Source organism: Nylanderia fulva, unplaced genomic scaffold, assembly GCF_048542155.1.
Source record: "Nylanderia fulva isolate GAGA-0341 unplaced genomic scaffold, ASM4854215v1 Scaffold55, whole genome shotgun sequence".
Lineage (NCBI taxonomy): Eukaryota > Metazoa > Arthropoda > Insecta > Hymenoptera > Formicidae > Nylanderia > Nylanderia fulva.
In genome coordinates, this window is record NW_028190643.1 from 139,968 (window position 1) to 161,070 (window position 21,103).

At 27.1% G+C, this 21,103-nt stretch overlaps 1 protein-coding gene and 2 long non-coding RNA genes across 6 annotated transcripts; 1 reads left to right on the forward strand and 2 right to left on the reverse strand.

Annotated features, from left to right (window-relative positions):
- Positions 1-1,591: 1,591 nt before the first annotated feature.
- Positions 1,592-4,874, reverse strand: LOC114934838 (uncharacterized). Its single transcript, XM_029307549.2, has 3 exons — positions 4,627-4,874; positions 2,947-3,602; positions 1,592-1,691 (listed from the first exon to the last, which is right to left on the reverse strand). The coding sequence occupies exons 2-3, from the start codon at positions 3,518-3,520 to the stop codon at positions 1,684-1,686; spliced, it is 582 nt and encodes a 193-aa protein (XP_029163382.1). The 5' UTR covers positions 3,521-3,602; positions 4,627-4,874; the 3' UTR covers positions 1,592-1,683.
- A 1,581-nt stretch (positions 4,875-6,455) lies between these two features.
- On the reverse strand, positions 6,456-15,528 carry LOC114934845 (uncharacterized). Of its 3 annotated transcripts, none has more exons than XR_014925794.1 (5): positions 15,322-15,528; positions 10,304-10,545; positions 9,071-9,163; positions 8,358-8,601; positions 6,456-7,256 (listed from the first exon to the last, which is right to left on the reverse strand). It is a non-coding gene; the product is annotated as an uncharacterized LOC114934845 (long non-coding RNA). The 3 variants fall into 3 exon arrangements; XR_014925793.1 differs by having other exon boundaries at positions 15,249-15,528; XR_003820374.2 differs by having other exon boundaries at positions 15,239-15,528.
- Positions 15,529-19,808: 4,280 nt separating this feature from the next.
- Positions 19,809-20,791, forward strand: LOC146721094 (uncharacterized). 2 transcript variants are annotated; one of them, XR_014925790.1, is made up of 4 exons: positions 19,809-19,823; positions 20,038-20,193; positions 20,324-20,658; positions 20,732-20,791. It is a non-coding gene; the product is annotated as an uncharacterized LOC146721094 (long non-coding RNA). The 2 variants fall into 2 exon arrangements; XR_014925789.1 differs by having other exon boundaries at positions 19,814-20,193.
- The last annotated feature ends 312 nt before the right edge of the window (positions 20,792-21,103 follow it).

A 21,103-nucleotide genomic window follows, 5' to 3' on the forward strand; every position in this document is an offset into this window, starting at 1 on the left:
TTCAAACCAGATTAGTGAAATTAAGTAAATACGTGTATCAAAATGAATTTTATTATAAATAAAAAGAATAGATTAAATGTGTTTTAAGCAAATATTGAAGCAGTCTGTAAATAAAACATTCATATTTATTTTTATCTCTATGATTATTTTTAAAATAATAATTGATTTCCTACAATAAGAAGATATTGTCTTATATTATGCTATTTAGGTATGTGACTGAGAGAATTACTTAATTTCAAATATTACAATAAATGTAAACAAAATTTGATTTAAAGGTTTAAGTAAATTATTGTTTATATTTAATTATTAAAGGTTTATATTTAATTATTGTTAAAGATGATTGATATTTGTGAAGAGATTTGGGGGAGAATAGAGAAAAGAGAGGAAAGAAAAAAGAGAAAAAGAGAAAAGAAAAAAGAGAGAGAGAGAGCGGAAAGGAATAGAAGAGAAAAAAGAAAGGAACAACGTGGACTAAGATATTAATATTGATTTTGTTCGTAAAAGGTTCGGGACCACTCCTTATAAAAGTGTCTTATAATTCTCACTGGGAGCACAATAAGGAATGTATGTATGTAATTATGATTTATCAACTTTCTATTTTCATCTTACATTTTTATAGGTATAGCAACTTATAAGAATATATACTTTTGTTTAAAAATTAATATTTTATTTGAAAGAAACTTATATTAATGTGTACAAAAATTTTTAGTACATTTCGTTAATATTATTTCTATAAATAGATAATAATAAATTATATAAAATATTATATACATAATATACATAAATATTTATATAAAATATTATACATGTTATAGAAATCACTATATAAATTACATATGTTAAAATTACATATGTTATGTGATATATTTTCAAAAATGATAAATATCTAGATTCTAGATAAAGTACATTTTTAAATGTATGCCGATTCTTAATTATAAAATATTTAACATAATATATGCGTTTACAGATAATTTGAGACACACTGCGAAAAAAAATTGTAAACTTGACTGAGTCTTTCAGCTAAATAATTTGTTAATTCAACATATAAAAATTTTTAAATTAAATATAACATATTAAATCTGACAAAACATATATATATTTGAGTTAAATACTAATATATATGTATAATTAAAATAATAGTAATTTAGTTGACAGATTTAGTTTAGCTAACAAATTTTTTTTTTAGTGCAATTCTGCAGTTATATAATTATATGCATTTACAGATAATTTTACACAATTATAACATTATTTCTCTCTATATATATTATATTTATATACATATAAATAAATATATAATTATACTTTATAAGTTATAAAACATAATATATATAGAGAATGATGAATATATAATTATAGATTATATATAATTTATATATTATATATAATTATATATTATACAAATTAAATGTTTTATAAAATACATTTAATAAATACAAGTATCTAGATACAGATCTTGATGTAAGATGCTTAATTACGAAATAATTAAAAAATATAAGTTTCGCCGTTCATTTAATATAATTAGATATAATAAAATAAAAATAAGATTATTTACGCCATATATTATAAAGATAAAGCGATAAAGTCAAAAATATGAATTTCTCATTTTATTTTATTGTCCACGTCCATGATAATACGTTAGCCTCATTTCTTTCGAAACCTGCGTCCATGTTGTTGAACTTTTCATTAAGCTTCTGAAATTTAGATGAAAAATTAAATCAATAAAAATTTAGAATAAATAATATTAAAAAGTTTTTTTCTTAAATTATGTGCGTTGTTTAATATTGGATAAAATGTAATTGTTACTATTAAACTTTATCTTATAATTCATACATTCGAGAGAATTCGAGAATACATGTCTAAATATTTTCCGGATCCAAAAGAGACCCTAATATTTATATATATGTACAAATATATATTTTCAAATTGATGATAATGTTTGCTAATTGTATGTAAATCAAAAGTTGATGACATATTTAAGATTAATGTAACAAAGTTGATATTTATTAACTTCTAATGCTTTCAAAACACAAATGTATGCGCTATACGTAGATAATTTATATATTTATATATTTATATGATAAAAAGACTAATATTTGAATTTCTTGCGCTTATTGCACATGAATACAAGTATTTGCAGTAATCATTGTTGTGCTTAGAAAATTTTAAAATTAGCTAAATAAAGATGAGAAGAAAAACTATATATATAAGTTAATTTTCGATAAGATAGAGAGATATGTTTTTGATTTAAATATTACTTAGATAAAAGATAAAATTACACGGCGATTCATCTAGATAACTTATACAGCTAATATTATTTTTAATACCGCTTATGTAAACACAGTTCAAAAACAATGTAAATTATTAAAGGGTATTCATACTTATGTTTATTAAACACTAAGATTACCTCAAGGCTCTTTAGGATCAAATATATGTATATGCAACTATGTTTATTAGAAATATATTCACTGTTATAATTTCTATTGCTTATTAATTAAGTTCTACTAATTAAGTATTTTTAAGTGCTATAACTCTAAGTAAAATTATTTAACCATTATTTTAAATCTGAATAATTTAGTGAAGATAACACTCTTTCTCATTTAAAATGCATAGATAATACATAATTTTATTGTCTATGTAAATATAAGAATAAAACCAAAATATCATCTAGATGATCATCTGTATAATTTTATTTAGTGTTTGTTAAACAGTAAACACTGCAAGTAATTGAGAAAAAATAAAAAATAAAAATACTATTTAGTTTAACACTTATAGTGCTTTTAAGATACAAATGAATTTAATAGAACTGATTTAAATATTTATAATAGTTAAAACAAAAGTGGCAACATTTGATTATAATGTGCTTATTGTTCATAAAAATGCATGCAATAATTGAGAAGACATAAAAAATAATATTTTATCTCAATTATAAAAGTTATTGCTATTTACCATTAGGGCGTTCTGGTGAAACGAAATTTTTTGCAGCTTCTCTTCCCGTCCTTATTGATTGGTGAGGATTAAATTTATGATCAAGAACCAAATGCCCAAATAAACATGCATACGGCATGTATGGGTGTTGTACCCAATTGCAATTAGGTTCTTTGCATTGTTTCTCTAATGGTCTATTCCTGCTATTACGGGATTTTATTTTATAATATGGTGATATCCATTTATCTATGTTTATATTGCGAGTTTTGATATGGGTTCCTACGAAATGTACTTGCATTTCTAGCATCTTAATTCGATCGAATGGAAACTTTACTTCACAATCTTTAAGACATTTTGCATAGACCTCATCGCCATCATCGCTTATGTAGAAGTAACGCCAAATCATATGAGGCCAGGGGATAGTTGATCGCTTCATAGATTTTGTCCAGTCAGAGTTATGTGTATCAATTATATGCTGGCAGATACATCTTACGGATTTAAATAGTAATTTCTTATAGGCACATAATCTACATTGTGCAACGTTAGTTTTCATTGTAAAAAATCTCATTATCCAATTCTCGTTTTTTTCTGCCATCGTCGATATGATGTTCCTTTTACTATCACCGATTGTGTTCCACGAGAAAATGTTTTTCCAGTCACGCAAGAAGTGACTCTAACTAAACAAAAGAAAAAGATCGCGAATAAATGTTCGTTTCCATCGAAAATGACACATGTACACAGTTTAAATCTACTTAATGTCTCGAATTTCCTTGTTATTTTTCATCATTTGTTTACAATAATAACATTTTGGAAGTGACAAAGATATATTTATAACTATGTTTATATACATATACGTTATAAGGACAGACACAAATATGTAGAGAGAATTTTTCGTTATATTTGTCCGCAAAATTTACTACAAATTTTATCATGTTTGAAAATAAGTCGAATAATAATTACTAAACTCTATGTTAAAAATTATGATAATTTTGTTATATGATTATAGATATGATTTATGCGTGCCAATAATCTTCGATCAATCTTCATAATGATATAATTACATTTTGCAGTTTTACTTTCCATTGTATAATATTTCATTAGCCAGTCCTCGTTTTCAAATCTAATATCGTAACGATAAAATTGAAAATATTATGCTGTATCTTAAAATTTATATAAAATATGTTTATCACTTTCTCTGGCATACATTCGATTTATGAAAACACTTCAAGGAGAGAAAATCAGAATATTTTAATATATTAAACATTCTCGAAACTTTATTATATATATTTATGCAAATAAACTTAAATTAAATTTATATCTTATTGTTGTAGATATGAATATTTTTTATCGCGGTAAATATTAATCAGAGAAATTCTAATATAATTCTTCCAGTACCACATTGTCTCACGGTTACCATACATTTCAGGTTAAATGCTAATGGAAAAAAATTCTCTCTGTATGTATATATATATATATATATATATATATATATATATATATATATATTGTATATATATATATATATATATATATAAATATGTATGTATGTATATTATATGTATATGGGCATGTATGTGTAAGTACGTAATGAAACATTATTAGAGAGAAATTGGAGACATTGAACAGATTTAAACTACACACATATATATATTTTTGACTTTCAATAGTATTAATTAAATAAGTAATTTTAACTGAACTCACTATTTATATTGTTGATCTCTCTTGGCTTCAATTGCACTAAGGAACAGGATGCAAAATGATAAAGAGTGACGTATTTTCCAAGTAATATTCGCTATGAAGCTCTGTTCGGCACGTCTGTCTGTCGATCCAATTTATATTCTACTGAAAATATGCGAGAACATCGAAAGATGCTGATGAGATTTTTTGCATCGTGTTGTGTACGTTTGCCTTTATGTATGTCCCTCTGTATTCGTGTGCGTCTTCCCTGCCTTGCGTTTATAATTCTGTTTGGCTGGATACGTTTATCTTATGTGTGTCTGCGCACATGTGTGTGTAAAAATTTTTAAATAATTAGTTGTTTCTCTTTATTATTTGTATATTATAAAACTAAAAAATAATACAAAATTTTATTCATATTTAAAAATATTTTAAACTATTTTTATTATAAACATTTATTCAAGCGAATTTCTTTCAAATTCAACATTATTAATTTTTTTATGTTTGCTGTTTCATCTTAACGATAATTTGAAAAATGATATATTTAAACAGTATTTTAAAAAATGATTCGTATTTATACTAAAAATACATATGTATTTATCTCATTCAAAATACAATTATGCCCCCGTTTTCCTCTCTCTCTCTCTCCACTCTTTATTATTAGCCTATTTTGTATACCTGCAATGTTAACATTTTAATTATTGCTTCTGATTTGTATATTACAAACACTTAATTACCTATATGCGATTAAAAATAGATATACAATTAAAATGATAAATCTATAAATTCTAGAGCTGTTCAAGAGTCTGTTTTTTAATTTTCGTTAATCTGAGATAAGCGAACATAATTTACGACATGATTATCGTCGGACAAAATTTTTTGTTTAGTTAATAACGGCTGAACAGTAGCCAAGTAATAAATAATTGAAAAATGTTATATTGCTTACATAAAAGTTTCAATATATTTTAATTTCTTACATTTTATTAGAAAAACAAAGCATATAATTGAACATTTATGACACAGTTATTCAGTAATGTTTCTATATAATAAAATTATAAAAGAATCGTCTGAAAATTAAGTGAGAAATACGATTTTACGTACAAACGGATGATTTGAATTTAATCTATATATATATTTACATCAATTAATATATATTTGTAACTTATATATATAGCGACAATACAAGCGTGCGCCATTAATATTATATTTCCATAATTTATTTTATTATTGTCAAACTGTTAATCTGCGGGATGACGATTGCTCGATGCTATCAATATGATCATAATTTTAACTCGCCGAATTTCTATTACGTACATTATTTTATTTCGCTGTATCACTATTATGTACATAATTTTAATTCGCCGAATTTGTATTGTATTGTTTGAGAACTATTTTGTATATATGTATCTTTTTATATATTCTTTTCTAATTTTATTTAGTTTAATCAAATATAATTACGTGCGCGAGGCAAAGTTATTCTTTGATAATAAAACCTTAACAATTGCAACGCATGTGTAAAATTATTATCTATATTATATATATATATAATATAAAATTATTATATATATTCATGCATAAAAATATATTTATAATGTAATTCTAAAAAATTCAATATTAAATTTTTAACAAAAAATTATTAATTTAACAAAAAATAATATTTCTGTAATATTGATATGCAATGTGCAATATTGCAATGTTGTTGCAATATTTCTGCAAACTTGTGTGCTGTATGGGATCTGCTTTGTTCGGGATACCTAATATTACAGGGGAAAATGCCGTTGAGTTGCGTAGGATGAACGGACAATCCATAACTGAGGAGAAATTGCAGGATCAGTTATCGAAATTCTGACATATCGAGGAGGATTTTCGGCCTACCGATTCATGTAATTATATAACTCCATAAAATTACAAACTTATTATAGTTATTGTTTGCATATTCCGTTTCTTTTCGTAATGAATCATACATTTTGCGACCTCCATCCCATTCTTTCGTATATATTGTTTAAACATATTGCGAGATTCTGATAATATATCCTTTCAGTTACAGTTTTCTGGGCTGAGTGAATCTTTTTGAAGATATATATTTAAAGAAATATATATCTGTCTGATACATATATATCATCAAATATATATCAGATAGATATTATGTGTCTGTGCTATTAGAGATTTTTACATTACTGTCAGATTAGATCTCAGTAGGGCGGTACGAATATTAGTTTTGAGTAGCTAATTGTATGTATGGTCTAATCAAGGAAACCAATAAGAGTTTTGAAAAATTATAAGTTAAAAATATCAATTTATTTTAATAACTGTTACCTTTATGAAGCCCTATCAGGACCTTTATTGGTTTCCTTATTTAGACCATACATTAAATTAGCTGTTCAATTCTGATATCACCTTACTAGAACCTAATATGGCAGTAATGTAGAAATCCTTAATAGGGACTCCACGTTTAAGCCCTCAAAAACCTTGACATTTTTTAAGGTTACTCTAACAATTTTCCACATGGGAAGAGGCAAAATCCTCTTTGTGGAGTGATCACAAGTATGTATATGCACGTCAATGAAACCAGGTAGTCAGATCATTCTGCGCGACTGCGGACAATCGGTGGATGTTCTCATCCTTGGTGCTTCTCCACCAAACATTCTAATTGCCTGTACAGAGCACAAAAGAATACATATAGAAAATAGTAATTTGCCACATATTTATGTACAAACGAATTTAATTTTAAACGTATATTTAAAACCGATTTGCGAACACGGCATGTCGAGAAAACTTGTTATATTTTTAGCTGTTTAAATAAAAATATTATTCCTCTATATAATATATATATTCATATATATATGAGTAAAAATAAATTAAATAAAAATTAAAGATATTCATATTTTAAAATATAATTATTTTTACTACTTTGGACATATAATTTTTAATAGAAATATATTTATTTGAATTCATTGTATCATAATTATTATAATTTTAGTCATAAAATATTTCTTTCTATTGTATATAAATGAGATGATTTTATAAGATTATTTTGCGTTTCGTATAAAAACTCTGAAAGAAGTTTTATCAGTTCTGATAGATGAAATATTTGATTTTTCTGGATGTAAACTTTGTATCTAATATACCCAGCAAACACAGTATATAAATGTTATATACTCAAGCATGTTACATGTAACGTATATGTTAGATGTAATTTTCCACTCATAGATGTAACATTTTTAATATTACGTATATTACATTGTAGTTATATTTTCATTATATCCCAAGATAGCACTGACTTATCAATACATCAATGTGCTATTTGGTATATAATTACAATATAACAATGTAATATATGTTATATTAAAATGTTACATCTATGAGTGGGAAATTACAACTAACATGGATGTTACATGTAACGTTCCGTTACATATATTATCTGTTATACTATATTCCGTTTTATTATAGCAATGTAACAATTATATGTATATCGGTGTTTGCTGGGAGGCTATACAAGTATAAGAAAAGAATGAGTAATACTATCTTATTTATCAAAAATGATGTTTGACCAATGACGCGAGAATAATATAGAAGATGTATAGTTTTAAAAGAAAAGGTAATGATTTTATTTATATAAACTTATTGTAGTTATAACGTTAAAGTTTAATCAAATTTTACTTCTTGAAATATATTTTTTTAACTAAAATTGTATACATTTTTATTTAATATGTGCAATATTTTATTTAATACTTTTGTAAATTTTGTGTTCTCACCTCGACTAGAAGTTTCGCACATTTAACATCCGTAATTAAAGGTATCGAATAATCGACTGCTAGCCTGCTTCTTGTACAATAACCATGTGTCAAAAGATTGGAAACACGTCGAGCACCACCATTTCTCGACAGATTAATTACAAAATCAAATCTTGAGAAAAAATCAGCAACAAGTCAAAGTTCGCTCGGATACTAGAATCTTCGTTCAGTCGAAGTTTTCAAACGTCCATTGCACTGGTTCCACCTACATTACAGAAAGTTATTATAGATATAACAGCAAAGCTTAGCATGAAATTTATGAAACAAAAATAATATAAGTTAAGAGTTTAACACGGCTCTGTAATATAAATATAAATTTAAAGTGTAAGAACGGCAACAAGAGCCAATCGCGGAAGACAGCGCGCTATCCCAACGAAACTAAAAATTTTTTCGTTAGAATTAAATATCTGTGCACCAAATTTTACTTGGTCACGGCCAAGATTTTAAAATATGAAATAATCTCATATATATATATTTGAGATTTAATTTCAATAACCCTTTAACCCCCCTACGGAAATAAATAAATGCAAGAGAAAAATATAGATCCGAAAGTTACTGAGGTAAATTTTTAGTTTCGTTGGGATAGCGTGCTGTCTTCCGCGATTGGCTCTTGTTGCCGTTCTTACACTTAAAAAAATAATATAATATAATCAATAAATACTTTCTTTACTTACTGTGACTCCATGTTAGTGTAGTAATCGGCATATTAGTTGTATCCCATGTTTTTCAAATTTCTGATAGAACCAAGCAATTAATTCCTTGTTGTGCTGAAATGTGTACGAAACTATTTTACCTACATCAAATATTTTTTCTTTATTATTAAATTTATTGTTTTAAGTAGATTTTAAAAACTTTAAACGTGTCGTTGACTGCTTTATTGTATAGCAGTAATAGAAGATTTCATTGTAAATATTATATATATATATATATATATATATATATATATATATATATATAAATTATTTTCTGATATATGTACAATTTAATTATCATAAAACTTCCTATAGAGAGCAAGATGTCCCTTCGGCAAATGTGAAAACCGATGCTTATCATCCCAGCAAACACAGTATATAAATGTTACATACTTAAGCATGTTACATGTAACGTATATGTTAGTTGTAATTTCCAACTTATAGATGTAACATTTTTAATATTACATATATTACATTGTAGTAATATTGTCATTATATCCCAAGATAGCACTGACTTATCAATACATCAATGTGCTATTTGATATATAATTACAATATAATTACAATGTAATATATGTTATATTAAAATGTTACATCTATGAGTAAGAAATTACAACTAACATGGATGATACATGTAACGTACACGTTATATTACCTGTTATATTCCGTATTATTATAGCAATGTAACAATTATATATCGGTGTTTGTTGAGATCTTTTTAATACACATCTCTCATAAATCCAATCAATTTTCTTTGATACGTGAATTACTTCTGTTACATATATTTTGACTTAGAAAGTTTGCAGACGTATGGAAAAAATATTATTGGGCCTATACGTATAGACCGGCTACAACATTTTTTCCATATATGTCGCCGAGTGTTTTCCGGATAAGACGATTCTGACTGTGGAAGTTTTAAATATAATCTTCATTCAACTGTATAAAAAATTATTCTTCCTTAGAAATGATGTAACATTGAGTAATGGTAAAGAGTTGATAATTTGCGTAACTTTTACAAACACATGTATTGGAATCAACATATGAAAAATATTCCCGTAAAACGCGCGAGGAAAGTTAATTATGTCGTTTTCGTTCCTAATGTGAGAAATACGCAATGTACCATTTATGTGATAAAAATGTATCGTCGATTATATATATGTACAGATATTACAAAATACATATGTCCAAAATAAATACTTAAACTAATGTACTTACATTCTTGTGTGATATGCGCTTGTCTTTCTCAATTAATAGTTTTAACCTGTTGCTTTTTCTTTCAAAGCACCCCACTATTTATTTATTTATTTAATAATTAATATATATTATTTAAAATTTTTTTAAATTTAATAATTTTTTAAATAATATATTATTTAAAAAATAAATATAAAAATTTGTTTTCCTCAATAAATAGATTTAACGTGTTAACTTTTTTCTTTCAATGCACCCCACTATTTTAGCTATTTATTGAATAATTAATATATTATTTTAAACAAAGTGATAAATATAAGGCCAACTTATCGAGCTGAATATTCGAGATGTTCAGTCAACTACCATTTATTACATGTATAAATTATAAAACTACAGTCATTATATTAAAACTAACGCAAATTACAATCATTCTATAAACGTTTCGACCGCACGCGGTCTTCTTCAGTATAATTATTGAAATATAAATTCTTACAATTCACATAATATCGAAATTTAATTATAGTTATTCAGAATCAAGAGTTTTTGAGCAATTAACGCGTGTTTCAATCCGTCCTGTCCAACAATGTTCGCCTCGATATGATCCCTGATTTTGTTCAGATCTCGGATAGTTTCATCGTTAATATGCGAGAAATTAACCCGTTCCGTAGGCGCTGCGATTAATAAAAAATTACCGATCAACGTATGTCCAAATTATAATATGTATCCCCTACAATTGGTAGTATGCTTACCTATCATCGTTCTTCTTGACAATTTTGCTACTTATTAACAGTTATTAAGGATGACACATAACAAACCAACAATACAGAAAGACAGCTCATTTTAAACTCTACTTGATCGGAGAGCGTGCGTGTTTATATATGATCTAATATCTATGTTTTACTCGTTAATGTCCTATTTGTCCTATTATTATTTCTTGTTCGCTAATATATCCAAAATATCAAAATACGACTCGCTAAGTAACTCAGTATCTTTGTTTAAATTTAGTCCATTTTTTTGTTCCTTGATATGTAGCATCTCAGAAATGAGTCTTTTATAATAATTATTTTCGTTGTCCATGATCTTAACATTGTCCCAATTAAAAGTATGATGTTCATTTATTATGTGTTCAGAAATTACTGAATGTTTCGTTGAGTCCAACCTAATATTATTTTTATGTTCTTTTATTCGCGTCTGCAATTGCCTCTTTGTTTGGCCTACATAAGATGCATTACAATTATTGCAACTGATCTTATAAACCACATTCGAATTGCATGGATGTTTAGTTTTATCTTTCTGCGCTTTAATAATATTATCCAGTTTGTTGAGACATCTATACCCTACCATACAATTTTTATTTTTTACCGAGGAAACAATCATTTCTTACGCTGGCCTTACAATGCGTCAATTTAACACAAAACGGACTGATTACTATTTTAATTTTAATTTTATTCATAGAGTTTTTGGAAGAATAACCGCAGATTATTTTAAACAATGGATTAATGCGAATTACTTGTTAATAAGAGCGAGAGCAAAATTGGAATTTTTAAGAAATTGTAAAAATGGCGATATTTTTCCTACACATTTAGAAGGTTTTTGCCGCATTAAATTTAACGTTTTTCATCACAGATCGATCAGAAGACTAGATAGTATGTTGTACAAATTCAAAACAAATGCGATGAGCATTGAAATCTTTGATTTGCATAGACAGGTAGAGTCATTACAAAATAGGATTTTTCATCTCACCAGCGGGTTATTTAATCGTTTACCTGTACTCGCGTGGAATAGAATTTTCGAACATCATAACATTGCTTTTAAAAATTGCCACAACAGATTGGTTACTGCACACGAAAAGAAATTCAATTGGCTTAAGAGAAAACAACACTATAAGTATATCAACAGCATCAAACCTATAGATATACATTGTTCTTTACATTTTGAAACTTCACAACCGACGAAAATATCACAAAATTCTCTCAGGGCAATCACTAATGATGCCAAGGAGATCAATATACACATAGAAGCCAATAAATTTCTCAATGATACAATTAACCCTTTGGAAAATACTAATAAAAAATGGTTTGTTAATCTTTCCAACACAGACATTCCGCCTAACGTTTCTAATCTGTTGCAAATGGGTGATAAATTCTGTCTTCCGAATATTAGTAAAAAAACAGCGATACATGAATTCATCAAGGACATAGAGAGTAATAGCAAACGAAATAATATTAATAATCTCACAACGATCAGAAATATCGCGGTTCCAAAATTTGCACAACTTCTGAACACGAAGGATAAAAATGACGTAAGTCAACAAAAATTACTTGGTGCACACAGAGATTTAATAAAATTTTGTAAAGACAATCCGAATGTTCTATTCACACGCGCGGACAAGGGTAATGCTACGGTGGCAATGGAAAGATCTCATTATATTAACAAAATGGAAAACGTTTTAAAAGATGTCAACACTTACACTATTGTTAAAAAAAATCCGTGCAAAAAAATAGAGAACGATTTGAATGATTTGTTGAAGAGATGGCTTAAGGAAGATTATATTTCAAAAAACGAATATTATAAATTACGTTGTAGTGATTCTCTCCTTCCAAAAGCGTATGGATTACCTAAAATCCATAAGGAAAACTATCCAGTTAGAATCATAGTTTCATCGGTTGATACAGCTCTATACTCGCTGGCTTCGTTTTTACAAAACACCTTACGAACTAGCCTACCCAAAGCGAAAAGTCATATTAATAATAGTTTTGATTTGTACAGCATATTGTCTGGTAAAAAGATTGATGAAAATGATAGGATGTTTTCCTTGGATGTGGTGTCTTTGTTTACGAACGTTCCTCTGGATCTTGCGATTGACGGTATTAACGATAGATGGGATCACATTGGAATAAATACTAAAATACCGAAAAACGAATTTTTGGGGGGTATAAAATTCATATTGACTTCTACATATTTTACATTTGATGACATAATTTATAAACAGACGTTTGGGACCCCTATGGGGTCACCGTTATCACCAATTATTGCAGACCTGGTTATGCAAGATCTTGAGGATACAGTTCTCAAAGCGTTGAATTTGGAATGTTTGTTTTATTTTCGTTATGTGGATGACATAATAGTGGCCACCTCTATGACTAATATGACTCAGATTGTGAATAATTTTAACAACTATCATGAAAGACTTAAATTCGCGGTCGAACAAGAGGTTAACCATAGCTTGAATTTCTTAGATTTATCACTTAAAATTATTAATAACAAAATATATATAGACTGGTATCAAAAAGAAACCTTCTCAGGAAGGACGTTATCATTTTATTCAAACCACCCATTATGCCACAAAATTGGAATAATATATAACCTTGTAGACAGATGTCTATTGCTATCACATCCACTATTTTTTAATAAAAATTTGGAGTTAATTATTAATATACTCAGAAGCAATGGTTACCCTCTTGATCTGATTTTTAACAAAATTAATCATCGGATAGAACACATCATATCTAAGGGGAGCATTATAGAGAGACAGGCCAATATAGAAAGAACAAAAAGTATAAGAAATGACTCGGTCAATAAAAAATTCTTTGTCATTCCGTATATAGATGGGATCTCAGAAATGATTGTTTCCTCGGTAAAAAATAAAAATTGTATGGTAGGGTATAGATGTCTCAACAAACTGGATAATATTATTAAAGCGCAGAAAGATAAAACTAAACATCCATGCAATTCGAATGTGGTTTATAAGATCAGTTGCAATAATTGTAATGCATCTTATGTAGGCCAAACAAAGAGGCAATTGCAGACGCGAATAAAAGAACATAAAAATAATATTAGGTTGGACTCAACGAAACATTCAGTAATTTCTGAACACATAATAAATGAACATCATACTTTTAATTGGGACAATGTTAAGATCATGGACAACGAAAATAATTATTATAAAAGACTCATTTCTGAGATGCTACATATCAAGGAACAAAAAAATGGACTAAATTTAAACAAAGATACTGAGTTACTTAGCGAGTCGTATTTTGATATTTTGGATATATTAGCGAACAAGAAATAATAATAGGACAAATAGGACATTAACGAGTAAAACATAGATATTAGATCATATATAAACACGCACGCTCTCCGATCAAGTAGAGTTTAAAATGAGCTGTCTTTCTGTATTGTTGGTTTGTTATGTGTCATCCTTAATAACTGTTAATAAGTAGCAAAATTGTCAAGAAGAACGATGATAGGTAAGCATACTACCAATTGTAGGGGATACATATTATAATTTGGACATACGTTGATCGGTAATTTTTTATTAATCGCAGCGCCTACGGAACGGGTTAATTTCTCGCATATTAACGATGAAACTATCCGAGATCTGAACAAAATCAGGGATCATATCGAGGCGAACATTGTTGGACAGGACGGATTGAAACACGCGTTAATTGCTCAAAAACTCTTGATTCTGAATAACTATAATTAAATTTCGATATTATGTGAATTGTAAGAATTTATATTTCAATAATTATACTGAAGAAGACCGCGTGCGGTCGAAACGTTTATAGAATGATTGTAATTTGCGTTAGTTTTAATATAATGACTGTAGTTTTATAATTTATACATGTAATAAATGGTAGTTGACTGAACATCTCGAATATTCAGCTCGATAAGTTGGCCTTATATTTATCACTTTGTTTTCAATATACGAGCGACAATTGTATTAATTTATTTTAAATTTTATTAAATTAATAATTTTTTAAATAATGTATTATTTAAAAAATAAATATATAAATATATATATAAATATTTATTTATCATTAAATGTTTAATTATATATATTATTAATAATATATATATATATATATTTTTTTTTTTAATAAATTAAAAATATATTGTATATTTTTTTCTTAATATATTATTCATTTATTTCTTATTAATAAATATTTTATCTATTTTTACACATTTTTACACTATTAAATCTTTGTAACGTAGGCAATAAGAATTTGAAACATTCGCGTTATCGCGCACAAGACACTGCTTACATTTCTTGTACACTTTCGTGGCTCAATCTTGACTGTGAGTTTGTTTCCAAACATATATAATAGCATTATCCCTAAATCACGATGTCCCGAGATCCGACGCCTGTCGATCGTTTCCGAATTAACAATCGGGTCTCCTCGAGAAATATTTGGTATTTCGCGAAGCTTCGCACGCGGCCCGAGAAATCGAGTGCAAATCCGAGCTCTAGACTCGATTTTAAATATATGTTTCTTTAAATTTATATTAATCTGAAAAAATCTAAAAATGAATTAAAACAATTCAATATATATTATCACTATATACCATACATATTATATTTAATGAAATATGACTTTACTTAATCATTAATATGCTCTTTTATATTTTTCTAACAAGACGGAAAACGATTAACATAATAATGAAGAACGAAGAAAGGAGATGGAGATGCGTTGTTAGGTGGCTTACTCTGTATAATATTTTATTACAGTCGAAAATTTCATGTGTTTTTTTAAATATTACAATAGATGTAAACGAAACTCGATTTAAAGGTTCATTTAAATTAGATATTTAATCATTAAATTATTGTTTAAAGATGATTGATATTTGTGAAGAGATTTGGAGCAGAATAAAGAAGAGAGAGGAAAAAAGAAAAAGGGATAAAGAGAAAAGAAAGAAGAGAAAGAGTGGAAAGGAATAGAAGAGAGGAGGAAAAGAGAAGAAAAAGAAGAAGGAACGTGGTGTGGAAAGGAATTGAGAAAATAAGAGAAGAAAATAAGGAAGAAAGAAGAAGGTTCATGATAGTATAATGAAAAGGGTTTAGATAGGGAAGCTGGAATTAGTAGAGGATAAGTAGAAAAAGAATAGTAGATAAAGAGAAAATGCAGTGTGAAGACAAAGGGAAACAGAAAGAGAAAGAGTGATTTAGGCAGTGTAGGATATTAGGGGAGGGATAAAAAAAGTTCAGGACAATGAAAGAGGAGAAAGAATAGTCTTTGTTTTATTTATTAAAGGAAGGAGAAGATAAAGAAGGACGAAAGTATGAACCAAATGGATAGAGGAAAGAGAAGGCAAGGAAAGGATTGTAATGAAGAACAAGGATTGTAGAGGAATTTAGTAAATTGTGAGGTCGCATATGACTAGTATATTAATATGAATTTTGTTTGTAAAAAGTTTGAGACCACTCCTTATAAAAGTGCCTTGTAATTTTCACTGGGAGCACAATAAAGAATGTATGTATGTAATTATGATTTATCAACTCTGTATTTTCATCTTACATTTTTATAGATATAGCATCTTATAAGAATATATACTTTTGTTTAAAAATTAATATTTTATTTGGAAGAACTTATATTATGTGTACAAAAATTTTTAATACATTTTGTTAATATTATTTCTATAAATAAATAAATATAAATGATATAAAATAGTTTATAAATTATATAAAACTATATATAAATTATATAAATTATATATGACACATTCCGACACATGACACATTTCTAACATTATTAATTCGATATGATATTAATGTAATATAATAGCGGTTAAGATATGACTAGATAACTTATGTAACACTGAAGAAGACTGCGTGCAGTCGAAACGTCTAATTCTTTTATGTAAGATTTTGTAAATTTACGGTTTATCCGATTCGATTGATATTTTTTTTGATTTAAGAATGCTTGCTGAATATATTAAATAAATTTCTGAAGCTAACATTATATTTGGTGCTCGTTATGCTGGCCTCTTTTACTATATTGATTGTTTCAACAATATACAAGCGAATATTAAATTTATGTTAATTGTTATATAAAATATGTTATTAAACATATAAATATGTTTTATAAAATATTTTTAAAACATGTTAGATACCTAGATCAAAGACATTTTTAAATGTATGCCAATTCTTAATTATAAAATACAATTAAAAAATACATGTCCATGATAATACGTTAGTCTCATTTCTTTCGAAACTGCGTCCATGTTGTTGAACTTTTCATGAATCTTCTGAAACTTAGATGAAAAATTAAATCAATAAAAATTAGAATAATTAATATTAGAAAGTTTTTCTCTTAAATTATGTGCGTTGTTTAATATTAGACAGATTCTAATTGTTACTATTAAACTTTATCTTATAATTCATACATTCGAGAGAATTCGAGAATACATGTTTAAATATTTTCCAAAAGAAACCCTAATATTTATATATATAAAAATATATATTTTCAAATTGGTGATGATATTTGCTAATTGTGTCAATCAAATGTTGATGACATGTTTAAGATTAACGAAACAAAGATTATATTTATTAACTTATAATGCTTTCAAAACCCAAATATATATACGCTATAGATAATTCATATATTTATATATTTATATGATAAAAGGGCTATATAACATGTGAATTTTATGTGCTTATTGCACATAAATAAAAGTGTTTGCAGTAATCATTGTTGTGCTTAGAAAATTTTAAAATTAGCTAAAGATGAAATGAAAATATATAAGTTTATTTTAGATAAGATAAAGAGATGTTTTAATTTAAATATTACTTAAATAAAAGATAAAATTACGTGGCGATTCATCTAGATAACTTACAGCTAATATTTTTTTTAATACCGCTTATGTATACACAGTTATAAAACAATGTAAATTATAAAAGAAATATAAAATCATATTCATACTTATGTTTATTAAAACTAAGATTAACTCGAGGCTTTTTAATGTCAAATATATATACAACTATGATTATTAAAAATATATTCACAATTATAATTTCTTTTGCTTATTTTTAAGTTCTACTAATTAAGTATTTTGAAGAGCTACAATTCTAAGCCAAATTATTTACACATTATTCTAAATCTAAATAATTTAGTGAAAATAACACTCTTTCTCATATGAGGTGCATAGATGATACTCAATTTTATTGTCTATGTAAAGATAAGAATGAGGCCAAAATATCATCTAGATATGATCATCTGTATATAATTTTATTTCTTGTTTGTTAAATACCAGTAAACATTATATGTAAATGAGAAAAAGTAAAAGGAAAAAATAATATTTAATTTAACATTTATAATGCTTTTAAAATACAAACACATGCAATATAGCTGATTTAAATATTTATAATAGTTATAACAAAAGTGCTAACACATGAATTTAATGTGCTTATTGTTCATAAAAATGCATGCAATAATTGAGAAGATATATAAAAAATAATTGTTTATTTCAATTATAAAAGCTATTTACCTTTATGGCGTTTTGATAAAAAGAATTTTTCTGCAGCTTCTCTTCCCGTCCTTATTGATTGGTGAGGAATAAATTTATGGTCAAGAACCAAGTGCCCAAATAAACATGCATACTGCATGTATGGGTGTTTTACCCAATTACAATTAGGTTCTTTGCATTGTTTCTCTAATGGTCTATTCCTGCGATTACGGGATTTTATTTTATAATATGGTGTTATCCATTTATCAATGTTTATATTGCCAGCTTTTATATGGGTTTCTACGAAATGTAGTTGCATTTCTGACATCTTAATTGAACCGAAATTATACGTTTGTTGACAACCGTCTTTAAGACATTTTGCATAGCAATCATCGCTTATGTAGAAGTAACGCCAAATCATATGAGGCCACGGGATAGTTGATCGGCTCATAGATTTCATCCAGTCAGAGTTATGTGTATCAATTATATGATAGCAGATACATCTTACGGATTTAAATAGTGATTTCTTATAGGCACATAATCTACATTGTGCAACGTTACTTTTCATTCTAAAAAATCTCATTATCCAATTCTCGTTTTTTTCTGCCATCGTCGATATGATGTTCCTTTTACTATCACCAATTGTGTTCCACGAGAAAATGTGTTTCCAGTCACGCAAGAAGTGACTCTAACTAAACAAAAGAAAAAGATCGCGAATAAATGTTCGTTTCCATCGAAAATGACACATGTACACAGTTTAAATCTACTTAATGTCTCGAATTTCCTTGTTATTTTTCATCATTTGTTTACAATAATAACATTTTGGAAGTGACAAAAATATATTTATAACTATGTTTATCAAGAGACACGGTAGTGTCTCGCGACCAGTTAAGGGCGTAGCCGAGACACCGTGTATCTTAACGCGAGTCGGACATTTGAGTCTTTATAATATTTCGAATTCTCAATAACGGCTGAAGCAATCGAGTTTATACTAGACTTAATCGATAGATTGAGTTTGAATTATATAATAAAAGTGTCTTTATTTCTGCTCTACGTGATTTGTAAGCAGAGATATATAATTGCAAAGTCGAAATATGAAAAATTTCTTTTAAGAAACGTCCCCGTCATCATCATTATTATTATCATCATCATCGACCACGCAAACATAGTAGTATCGTGCTACACGTATTCACACGTATACAACACATGCGCACACATATATCACACGTACACAACACATGAATAGATGCATGTATTGGAAATGTCCATCTCGCACGTTTTACAACAGACGGCGATAGTTGCCCTCCGCTTGACAGCGTGCGGGGTTAGATATTTTCAATTTCAATTTTTACATTCAATTTTAATGTTATTATTTGCAAATTTATTGTCATAATAATTTATGTGCAAGTTTACAGTCTGTGATACAAAATCAGATATTTTGCTATTATTTCAATAATATTTCAATTATATAAATGCCTATGTATGAGTATGCATATATTTTTAATAATTTTCTTAATTAGCTTCTATATTTTTTTCAGTTGTACATCAAGCAGGTAGCATTATCAGCTCACTTGTGAGCATGGGTTGGACAATGGCTAGTTATCATCGCAGCATTCGATTAGCTTAACAAGATAAATCTAATATCAGTGCTATAGGAACTATTTTACAATTTTTCTGGCATTTTCTTATTGCAGGTACATATATATCCAATAATTAATATACAAAATTAAATATTATTCATCACACTTTGTATCAAAATAATATATTTTTTTAAATTTATTTTAAATTTATTTAATCATTTTTATCATTGCATTGTGATTGTAGTGGCAAGGATCTTATTGCTCAGTGTCATTGCAAGCATCTGGCCTATATATACCATAATATATTGTGTAATACATTGGCTAAGTATGACAATATAGATTTTGATAGATTCCCATGGAATATTGGAATTTTGTCGGACTTGCAGTCATCCACCACATATGCAGCCTACAATTAAAGAACGCATTTATTCCATATGATTTGCTTCCGTTATTGGAATATTTAAAATAAAAATTTTATTAATAAATTTCGATGAAATAATTTATAAGAGGTTGAAGAAACTATGAAACAAATTCAGTGTCATAAAAGGGTAGTTGGAACAATAGTGGTGAATGCAGAAGGTATTACATGAGATCATTGACATGATTTACTTGTAGTTGTAAACAAAAATTTATAAAATTATATTTGTTTTAGGTATTCCTATAAAGTCAACATTAGATAATACGACAACAGTTCAATACGCAGGTTTGATAAATAAGTCAATTGTCAGATAAAGCTCGTTCTGTCGTACGTGACTTGAATCCAACAAATGATTTAACTTTCTTGCGCATACGTAGCAAAAAACATAAAATTATGATGGCACCAGATAAAGAATTCATATTAATAGTAGTACAAAATCCAGTTGATTGATATTTAAAAGAAACAAAAATATATTTCAAAGTTAAGATTTATTTTTTTGGTTGTTAATTTAATCTGTATGCTACATTGGATGTTAATATCTATTCAATTAAATAAAGAAAAATAAAAGAATAAAACTTAAAAATTATACAAAATGCAGTATTTAAT